Genomic DNA, 11,828 nt, shown 5'->3' on the forward strand with positions numbered 1-11,828 from the left:
AATACTATCTACCAAAACAATAGAAGAAAGCCCCTAACAGAATTTCTGCTAGAACTAATAAAGTTGCAGTGGAAAAAAATCAACATATAAAAGCCAGTAGCATTTCTAGACGTTAAACAATTATCAAAAAAAATCCAAACAATCCCATTTACAATAACTACAAAAACATTTCATCATAAATTTAACCAAGGAAATAAAGTGAAAAAGCAGCTGATGCTAATTCCTTCAATGTCTGATGATAAAGGCAAGAAGAGTCAGGTAGGGAAAGGGCACTAGAGGTAAAAGATTGTACACTGAAAACTATAAAACATTGATTTAAAAAAAACTGAAAATAAATGGAAAAGTTCCCTGTGTTCATAGATGAGAAAAAAGTTAACATTGTTTAAATGTCCATACTTAAAGCAGTATACCGAGTTAACATAATACCTATCAAAATTCCAAAGGCATTCTTCACAGAAATAGAAAAATTCTAAAGTTCATATGGAACTGCAAAAAAAAAAAAAAAAACCCTAAATAGCCAAATCACTACTATGACAGGAAATGTTGGTGGCATCATAGTTCTGATTTAATACAAAGCTATGGTAATCAAATGTCAAATGTATGGTTCTGACATAAAAATAATACACGGACCAATGGAACAGAATAGGGAGCCAGAAATAAACCCAAACAGAATATGGTGAAATAATTTTTGACAAGGACACCTAGAGGCCACAATGGAGAAAGGATAGTCTTTTCAATAAACGGTAGTGGGAAAATTGTGTTTCCACATGTAAAAGAATAAAACTGGGCCCTTATACACAAAAATCAACTTAAAATGAAAGTTCTAAATTTGAGACCTGAAACCAGAAAATTTGTAGAAAAGAACATAGAAGAGAAGCATCTCAACACTGGCCTCTGCAGTGATTCTTTTAAGCATCACACAAAAAAACTCAGGCTACAAGAATGAAAGTAATGTTAATGGATTATTAATACATCAAACTTTAGAGGTTCACAACAAAGGAAATCAACAAAATTAAAAGGTAATCTATGGACTGGAAAAAACATCTTTATACCACATATCTGATGAAGGGTTAATATCCAAAATTTTTTAAGAACTCTTAAAACTCAATAGCAGTTTAAAAAAAAAAAAAGGCAAAGGACCCTAACTGACACCAAAACATGATGGTTTTTCCCACCCTTATCTTGTAAACATTCTCTATATCCCTCTTGAAGTCCTTGAGGACCGCAAGCCCAGGGGAGGATAGTCAGACCCGGGGCAGGCCAAGAGCCCAAAAGAGGGGTAGAAATAGAAATCTGTGGTTAGTCCTCAGCGGTATAATAGGATGGTAAGTAAAAACTAATCTTAAGAGGGTAACTAAATGTCCAGGTGGAAATGTGCAGGCTTCTCTGTGCAACCCCTGGGAAATAACTAGCTATTTTCAGAATGTAAAGAAGGCACAGAAGAAAGTAGTGAAGAGATTAGGGGCATGGCCTTCCCTTGACAGCTAAATTTTTCTAAGCATCCAGACAAGAGGCAACCACAGTAAGGGACAGAGCCCAGAGCTCTGGATGGCACCCAGGGGGTAAGTGTGTTCCAGAGAAGGAGCAAAAGTCATTTTGCTGAAGCAGTCTCCAAGTTTCAGAAACTACATTTGTTTTGAGGTCCATCCAGGACTTGTCTTGACAGGTCTAGTTGAATGTAAGTTGTACTGAATTGACTCAAAGAAGAGAAACATCAGGGTAGAAGGCTGGGCCACATAGTACTCTCCTTTAGAATAGGAACAAAAAGTCCAGGCATCCTAACATTTGACCTGTGTGTGTACACACATTTACAAACATTTTATTTAATATACAAAACAACTCTAAAGCAGCTATTCCATCTATGTCACAGACCTGGAAACAAAAAAGATTATTATCTAAAGTCATAGAAGCAAGACAGACTTAGAGCCAGAAATAGTTTAGTATTTGAACCTAAGTTAGTCATGCTCATGTGACCATAACAAAATGTTCCTTTCAGAATCCTTGGACCCACTATTAGCATGTCTCTCCCAAAATTAGCAGGCATGTCACCAGTGTCCAGTTAAAAATGCTCTTACATTGGCTGACACAAATTATTTCTAGGGAATGCTGTAGGTTAAGTGACACAATTGTAGTACCACAACTTAGTTCAGTCCGCCACTTAAGATGCCAGTTGTCAACTTGGTGGATATCAATTTTATACATATGCCCCAGCCTAAAACTCAGTTACAATTTCATTGGCTAAAGTGGTCTTAATACAAATCAAAGTTATAAATAATAGGTTTAAGGTCATTTTCTGGGCCTCAATTCTTTCATAATTAGTAACCACTATCTTGACTTACCCTGATGTTGAGTTATAAGCTCCTTCCTTCTTTAGAATGTTGATCCATCACTGTATCTCTAGAGAACACTTCATCCATTCTCCCTGTTATATATAAAATTGTGTAACAAGTAGTGCTCTGCTTGGAGCCCCGTCCCATCTATACAATTCCTGTACTTTTCAGGCATCCTTTAAGAAGTTCCATGTAACAGAAAAACATAAGGAAATTACTCCAATTTGTAGAATTTAAATTTTGGTGTACTTCAATATTAAATGGTAAGAATTCAGGGAAAGACAGCTGTGCCAAGAGCTTCACTTTTATCTCATTTGTTCTGTGTACTTACGAGGTTTGGTGATTAAGTTTGAAAACTCATTCCGGAAAGTGTTAGAAACCTCACTGAAGGTGACTGTAGAGATATTTGGCAAAGTACTCTGCTTGCTAAGCTACACATAAATGGCAGCACCTAGTCCAACTTTCAAAGCAATTTTGGAACTCTTTCTGGGATGGCCATCAGAGCTGTCATATGAAGGACTAAAACATTAACTTTGCAAAGTTACCACTGTGCATTTACATTGGCAGCACTATACAAACAACTCAGGTTTCATAACTATGGTTTGAGTGTCTCACAGCTGTGTTCGTGTTGATGTGTGGCAGTGTCTTGCTGAATGGTGTTCATTATTAGATGTTTTTGTGTAACATACAATAAGAGTTCTGATCGTTCCAGAAAGAGTTCCAAATTTGCTTTGAAAGGTGGACTAGGTGCTGGCTTCAGTGTATAGCTTCCCCAGGGGAGTACTTTGAAGGTGACTAAAGTGATATGCAATGATTGGGTATGTAGCACTTTTTCTGGGATGGGTTCCTGAACTTGTCAGACCTCATATGCTTTGCAATACTCTCCTCACTTAACATCTGAAAAAGTGGTTTCAAGAGGTTACCCTGAATAAGATAAAATTCTGGACTGGGAAACCTGACTGTCTTGTCAGATGGCAAAGCTGGTAGGTACCCTGAGCAGCTGTGTGGTGCTATCTCACAGGACCTCTTTCCTTATCTCATCTGATAAGATGCAGAGCAAACTAACATTTGGACCTGGACAAATGACTCTACATGTGTTATCACTTATTTGCATTTTGAAGTACCTAATTTACAGAATTACTGAAGAATCAGTGAAAGTTAATGTTAAAAAAAGAAAAAATTGTGAACTTTTAAATCTCTCAATTTTCCTGTTTCCATTCAGTTTACCTAGAGAATGGCTGGCCAAGAAAGATGCTAACTCAAAAAACTTAAAAGGGGGCAGTGCCTGTGGCTCAAAGGAGTAGGGCGCCGGCCCCATATGCCGAAAGTGGCAGGTTCAAACCCAGCCCTGGCCAAAAATTGAAAAAAAAAAAAAAAAAAAGAAAAACCTTAGAAGGAACTATGTTAGAACGTGAATATGAAAATAAGGAATCTTTGAAGCTATACAATGACATTTCTTATGCTTTTTCTATGGAAATATAATTGCTTTGGAAATGTAATTTCTATTTCTATTTTGCATAAAAATATAAAATGTGTAGAGTTTTGTGAAACAATTTGTGGAAATGTGGTAACTATCTCTTTTCTTGCCCACCTTCTTTGGCATAGACTACCATAGAAGGCATTAGAGGAGTGATCTAGGATGGGCCTTGAAGGATGGGGAAAATTTCCCTAAGTAAAAACCAAGGCAGTAGTGAAACTTCCCAGCAAAAATATGGCTTTGTGAAGAAAGTTACCAGGCAATTGTGGGGTAACTTGAGACTGCTGACTCAACACTGAGACTTGCTGACTTTGCTCAATATCTAAGATCAGGAAGGCAATCCTGAGACAGGGCTCACAAGCTGTGTCCTTCCCTGAGGACGGGACAGCAGGAGTCCTTGCTAAGTTCCTTAGCACAGGCACTTGTCCACTCCTTACTTGTCTGTCCTACGAGGTACTTATAAGCAATGGCCAGTGCTTTAGTGCTAATCCCCTTGTCTCCTCAAACTAGAGACCATGAAGGATGTGGTCAGTAAGAAGGGTTTTACTGTTATCAGTCCACTCTTTTTTTAATCCCTCTTATTAGACGGACAAAATATCTAGTAACATCATCTCAAAAGATACAGCTCTCCTTTACTTATATCATAAGTGATGCCTGGATTCTCACCAGGAAAATTTAGCACAATATTTCCTTAGGGTAAACTTTTCTTATAGAATTTTCTGTTCATTGTCCTGTTTAGCCATAAAATCTGAGTAACCTTAAATGATCTTTTCTTCGAGAAATTAGGTTTTGTACCAAATATCTTTGTAGAAGTCAATTAGATTTGACAATCTGAACAAACCAATGTTAAACTCCTTTGGAGAAAAGGGAATTGTATTTCACTAATTTCCTTAGTAAACTGTCCCTTTCTCTGTCTTTTAATCAAGTTTTAACAACTTATAAGCTTTTTGTAAGTCACCTGGTCACTTTGTAAAGCCAGAATATACAAAAGGAAGAAAACTAAAAGCACCCACAGTCCCATTCACTAACAAAAGCTTGGTGCAACTCTCCTGGACTCTTTTCTATTTGGGGGTATTTTTCTATATCTCACATACTATTTAATGAAATTAAATCAATTTAATCTGCCTTCTGCTATTCCCTCACTATAATATAAACATTACACCAGGAAAATCTCTAAAAACATTATCAATATAATCTAATTCATTGAATGCACACACTAAAATTTAAACAATGCTTTATTTTTTAACATATATTACTCCAATTTTTGCAATTGCTGATTTTATACTAATGAAAACACCTAACCCCTGTATGTTAATGTTGCTATGACCAGTGATGAGAAGGATATGCAGGCGCTGAGCTAAACACACTACATGGATTTACATGTAAACATTACATTGAACTTCTGTATTTTTCATTTCCTTTAGTTTCACAAAATAAAATGAGTGAAAAGGGAATGCATACTTTGGGGAATTTCTACCGTGCAGTCCAGCAATGTAGCAGTAAAAATCACAAGCATGCCTGTTCTGCGCGTAATGGTGGGCATTGTCATAGATTACTACTTTTATAAAATATGTAATATATTAATTTTCAAGTTGGCATTTGGAATTCTTTATCCTAGGTGCCATCAGTTTCCAGCATGGATAGAATCTAGTCAACAGTTTCCCAACACAGCATCTATCACAAGAGCAAGCTCAAACTGAGAGTTCCTGTCTCCTGAATACCTACTCTTCCAAACATGTTCACTTCTAACAATGCCTGCTCTGTGCCTACCTCCTTCCAGCTCACTGGCATCCCAGGACTAGAGTCCCTGCACATCTGGCTCTCCATCCCCTTTGGTTCCATGTACCTGGTGGCCGTGATGGGAAATGTGACCATCCTTTTGGTGGTAAAGATGGAACGTAGCCTACACCAGCCCATGTACTTCTTCCTGTGCATGCTGGCTGTCATTGACTTGGTTCTGTCAACTACAACTATGCCCAAACTTCTGGCCATCTTCTGGTTTGGTGCTCACAACATTGGTGTTGATGCCTGCTTGGCCCAGATGTTCTTTATCCATTGCTTTGCTACTGTTGAATCAGGCATCTTCCTTGCTATGTCTTTTGATCGCTATGTGGCCATCTGCGACCCACTACACCATACCTTGGTGCTCACCCATGCTGTGGTGGGTCGTTTGGGGCTGGCTGCCCTCCTCCGTGGAGTTCTCTACATTGGACCTCTGCCCCTAATGATTCGCCTAAGGCTGCCCCTTTACCAGACCAAAACCATTGCCCACTCCTACTGTGAGCACATGGCTGTGGTCACCCTGGCATGTGGTGACACAAGGATCAATGACTTATATGGAATGGGGATTGGCTTCCTGGTATTAATTCTGGATTCATTGGCCATCACTGTCTCTTATGTGATGATTTTTAGGGCTGTAATGGGGCTTTCTACCCCTGAAGCCAGGCTTAAAACCCTAGGGACATGTAGTTCTCACATCTGTGCCATCCTCATCTTCTATATCCCCATTGCTGTCTCCTCTCTCACCCACCGCTTTGGCCAAGGTGTACCTCCCCACATCCATATCTTTTTGGCCAACCTTTACCTCCTCATCCCACCCATCCTCAACCCAGTTGTCTATGCTGTCCGCACCAAGCAGATCCGCGAGAGACTTCTCTATATTTTCAAGGCAGGGGCTCAACACAGGTGACTTCTATGTCCATGAGACATATACATTTGTGTGTGTCCGTGTGAGATAACAGGATAAGGCTGCCTGGGAAAGCCCATGAAATTTCTGGGACATACCTTAACTGTGGGGATAAGGGTTGGCAATCCCACAGTCTATTCTGATAATTGTGTTTATGCTGCATAGAAAATCTAGAAGTGGAAAGGAAACTCAAGACATGAGTGAGTCTTCACATTACAATTTCCTTTTCTTACCTATTTAACTTCATAAAATTAAGCACAATAACCATAAACACCACACAGGAAATAAGATGACATTTGTCCTTTACTATTTTGGTATAAGATTTCTAGTTTCTTTTTGAAGAATATTATAAAGCAAAATTTCTAGAAGCACGATTTATAACACCCTTTTGAAGACAGTTTATAAATGGTTACAAAAGCTTGTCAAAACAGTTGAGATTTTCCAGAGCTTCACTACTTTTGGCTTGTTCCAGAAAAGACCTTTTATTGAAGATGGAGAAAATATAAGAAGTGTTAGTCTAACAGGACTTGGAATGACACCTCACTACCAACAGAAGTTAATATCCTCAAATCAGGGCCTTCCCTACTTATATGAACAGTGGATTTGCAACACTCAACATCTCACTAATATGGTTAACAGAGAGGAGACAGGAAGGGACTTTAGGAGATTCCATTTCAGAGACCCTGAAATGGCATATCTAGGGTATGGTACATCCAGCCTTGTATTTAGTGAAATGACAGAAGAAAGATAAGTGAGATTGTGAAGGAGGTTGGATAAGAAATGGGCCCAAAGTGAGAATAGATGGAGGCCTTGTAGTAGATATAAACCTTGAAATGATTCCAAATCCCTTTGGAGAACTCCTGTTGCTACTTCTGATTTTGTGACAACTTGACTCATTATTTGATCATAAATTTTCCACAATGAGACTACTCAGGTTAGAAACCCATAGAAACTTTGTGGTAATGTGTGAAAAGTAGAATGAAACACCACTCCCAATTCTAGTGACCCAGTATCATGGCTGTGTACATGTTAATTCTCAAATGTTTGACTTTAAATCATTGAAATTCCTCAGTTTACAAACCGTAACTATCTACGAAGGCTAAAGAAATGACCCAGAAATTTCATGGGCTTTCCCAGTCAGCCTTACCCTTATCCTGAACTTAGAAATAAATCACCTTAGTATTTTGAAAAATTGAAAGAAGCAAGTAAGGTAGTGCTAGAATACAAACCTCATATCATCCCAAAAGTGTGGAAGATTTGGAATAGTGCAAGCTTGTTTTAAAGTTTAGCATAAACCCCAAATTTCTATTTCCCCAGAATTCTATTTGTATTTCCCCTGCCGAACTTCAGAGTTAGTTGAGCCATATCTTGTTATCTTGTTAACCTTCATTATTTTGGGGTGAGGAGTGGTCATTTCCCCATATCATGTTCCCTTAAGTCTAGTGCCAAAGCTGAATTCAACCAATGGAGGAGGATAAGAGGGTTTCTTTTTTTTTTTTTTTTTTTTTTTTTGTAGAGACAGAGTCTCACTTTATCGCCCTCGGTAGAGTGCCGTGGCCTCACACAGCTCACAGCAACCTCCAACTCCTAGGGCTTAAGTGATTCTCTTGCCCCAGCCGCCCGAGTAGCTGGGACTACAGGCGCCCGCCACAATGCCCGGCTATTTTTTGGTTGCAGTTCGGCCGGGGCCGGGTTTGAACCCGCCACCCTGGGTATATGGGGCCGGCGCCTTACTGACTGAGCCACAGGCGCCGCCCGGATAAGAGGATTTCTATTAATACAACCTTAGTGCCAAATGTAATCTGATTTTTTTAATTTAGGGTTGAGGAAAAGATATTACAGAAGCCTCAGAGCAAGAAATTTATCTCATAGAGTGATCTCCTGACCATAAGTCTGGGCTGGAGAAGATGGAGATGATATTCAAATTCATTGGTAGCACAAATATTCAGGGAAATGACCAGGAACTTTTGTCCTGGGATAGCTTTGGGGCACAATGCCGAAAGTCCACTTATACCACATAAAGAGATTGAGGGCTTCCAGGAAACTGCTCAGATAAGAAATTTAGCAGCGGCTGGTTTAAAGGTGAACTAGCTGAGTTTTCTTTATTCCACCTGCTCAAGTTATTTCTTTATTTTTCCCTTTTGAGGGGATGTTTTCCCTTGCTAAGGATGAGGTCTTCTGTCCCTATTCTGCCTGCACTGGACCACTGCACAACCTGGCCAACTGTATGTTCTCACCTGCAGGCTTGGACTCATGTTGAGACCTTAAATATTCTTAGTCATTGATTAAAATTGTTGAGGTTGTTCAAAACGGTGATCAAACATATTGCTAAACATGTAGAAACTAGCCCCAATACTAAGTCAAATTCCTTAAATTCTAATATGAGCTGCATAACCTGACCTGCCTCTCTCAGACATACCCAGATACCAAAGATATCTCTTTGCTCACTGTTCATCACAGGACCCCTGTAGTGCTCCATAAGATCTCCTAATTTCTTTGGATTGATCGCCCTGGCTTTTAGTGTTTCTGTCTTTAAAATTCCAGCCAGTCCCAATCTCAGGATGCTTTGGGGCAGTCCCTTGTGGGAACTCCTCTGACTCCTAGATGCAGTCACCCCAAAAATGAAGTTTGGGCAGCAGGAACAATAATAAAACTTCAAGTCTAAAGAGCTTGCATGTATTCTCATAGGTGCTATGCTCTTTCAAAGAACTTAGTAAAAGGAGAGCTGCTAAAAGATATAACTTTTGAATAAAGCCAACAGTTAATAGTATTTATTATGTGGTAATGGAGTTCATATGCTATAAAACTTTTATGTAGAACAAAATCACTACTTGAAGGTACGAGTATCACATGAAGAATAAGATGATTCCTACACCAAACAGGAGAACAAGTCAGATCTTACAGCCTGAAGATACTTATTTAATCCACTACACCATTATTCAATTTACTAAATAATAATAATAGCTTCCAGAATGTATAAGTCAGTTATTACAGAAAAAATGTCCACAAAATCTCAGCGGCAGACAACAATAAAAATGTATTTCTCATACATCTGAAGATAGGCTGAAATGACACTGCTGATCTCTGCTAGGTTTGCTGATGCATCTGCAGGTTGGTGGGGGATTGGCTAATCCAAGCTGGGCTTGGCTGTGGGGTTCTGCTTCAAACTGCAAGTTGATCAGGCTGTTCTGCTCCACTTTTCTCTCATCTTCCTTGGACCAAGGAGTTAACCAGTCATGTTCGCAAATTTCACACCTGCTAATACCTCATTGATGAAAGTGGTGCACATGACAAAGCCCATAGTTAATGTGTGGGAAGGTGAATATTTGTGAACATATTCACTCTGGGAGAGTGAATATTTGTGAACATTAACAGACGAATTGCTCTTGTCTCTACTAAGGAAAACCAAATGAGAGTTTGGAAAGTCTCAGAGAACAGAGTCAGAGGCACTTGGTTTATATCACTTTCTTTCATGCTGTCCAGTGTCTAGTGAACATGTCTCAATGCCTAGAGAGTTGAGGTACATGGGAACTGGCCAGAGACCCATTTAAACCATCCATCCCCATGGATGTCTATGAAGTAAGCATTGGCATAGTAATGTGAGCCTGGAGGTGCTTTTTCAGAGATACTGTTTTCTTTTCTTAGAATTGGGGGACTTTCTATTAATTATTGCTGAGAAGACAAAATGGTTACAAAACACAAAATAAAAGAACACAGCAGTATAAGTAAGTCTTCATGAAGTAGATATAAGAGCTTCTTTAAAAATAGCTGAAGGAGTATTTGATTATAACAGTTTACGTAAGGAGAGAAAGGCAGAGAAACAAACGAAATCTAGTATTTTTAGGATGTGAGAAAGAATGTGTGTGCTTTGTTTCCTTAAATTCTCAGTCTTGAGTTGTTGTAAATTGAAATGCAAGATACAGCTCACAACTCCAGTCGTCAGCTTTCCTTAGGTTATGCTGTGAAACAACTCCCAAGTCTCAGTGGTTTACTACAGAAACAACACAGTCATCCCTGTTCATGCTACATGAATACTGTGGGCCAGCACTGGCTATGAGTCGGTCACATTTGCTCCATGTAGCTCCATCATGAGTCTAGGCTGAAAGAAAAATCCTGATTTGTGATATATATGTTCTGTGTCAGAGGATAAGAATAAGAGGTAAGCCAAGCTATACAACTACATTTTAAAACTGCTGATTCTTGAGACATATTTCAATACTACTTACTTGATCTTAGCCAAAAGGCCAAGAAACCAATACACATTTCAATACTACTCAAATTCCTTTATCCAAAGCAAATTTCAAAGTTTAAAATTAATGGAATAAGGAAATACTCTCCCATGAGAGAAGAACAGGAGAGTAGATATCATGAACAATCAGTCTACTACACCTATATATTTTAAATACAGTCATGTGTCACTGAAAAATATGTTAAGTGGTCTTATGTGTAAACATCAGAGAGCACTGACACAATTCTTGATGGTATAACCTGCACACCTAGTGTATATGGTATAACCTATTGCTCACAGGCTACAAACCTGTATAAAATTTTACTGTACTGAACACTATAGGCAATTATAACACAATGATCACTTGTGTGTCTGTCTAAACATAGGAAATATATACTATGTGGTCCATCATGACCAAAACATTATTATGTGGCCTAAGACAGTATATTCTTTTCAGAGGTCTCAGCTTCAAGAGGTAAGGGTACTATTACTGTTTACAGTCCATAGTTCAAAGATGGTATTAAACTCTTCCATTCATTAAATAAATTACTATTTTTAGAGATATACATATGTGAAAAGTTGGATATATAATATATATTGATGTAAAGGTATTTCAGAGGACACTTTTGCCAAGTGATCAATAAAGGAATTGTCCATGAGTGGGGTTAAAAATTCAGAAAGTGATTGACTTAATGGAAAGAATGGGTCTCTTTATAAGTGGAGCTGTCCAGCTGTAGAGGCAATAACCTTGGGAGATAGTAAGCCAAAAAGAGTGGGAGAGGGTAGAGTCCACCCACCAAAAAAGGTGTTTGGAGGTAACGTCAGTACTGGATAGGGTGTTGGCATTTGAGTCACAAAATTTGTGGTTTAATTCCTCAGCCATACTCTGCATGAAAGGTCACTAAAATCTTAGCTGCTTCGGCCAATCTCAGCCAATATCCTACAGTCCTTCTCCTAAGTGACAATATTACTTTGGAGGGTTCTTTATGTCTTCCTTAGCCATGTGATAAGTCTAGGAAAAAGGGAAGGTCAAATCTTTTGTATCAGACCAGATTATAGGTGAACACCTGGTCTGATCTGATTGGTCAATCTGTGAACAAAAGGACT

At 38.7% G+C, this 11,828-nt stretch overlaps 1 protein-coding gene across 1 annotated transcript; it reads left to right on the forward strand.

The window, feature by feature from the left end:
• Positions 1–5,542: 5,542 nt before the first annotated feature.
• Positions 5,543–6,496, forward strand: LOC128565368 (olfactory receptor 52M1-like). Its single transcript, XM_053561771.1, has one exon. The coding sequence runs from the start codon at positions 5,543–5,545 to the stop codon at positions 6,494–6,496; it is 954 nt and encodes a 317-aa protein (XP_053417746.1).
• Positions 6,497–11,828: the final 5,332 nt, after the last annotated feature.

The sequence above is a fragment of the Nycticebus coucang genome, chromosome 14 (assembly GCF_027406575.1).
Source record: "Nycticebus coucang isolate mNycCou1 chromosome 14, mNycCou1.pri, whole genome shotgun sequence".
Classification (NCBI taxonomy): domain Eukaryota; kingdom Metazoa; phylum Chordata; class Mammalia; order Primates; family Lorisidae; genus Nycticebus; species Nycticebus coucang.

Excerpts from the sequence above, each read along its gene's own strand:
- LOC128565368 (XM_053561771.1), top strand. The coding sequence starts at position 5,543 with ATGTTCACTTCTAACAATGCCTGCTCTGTGCCTACCTCCTTCCAGCTC.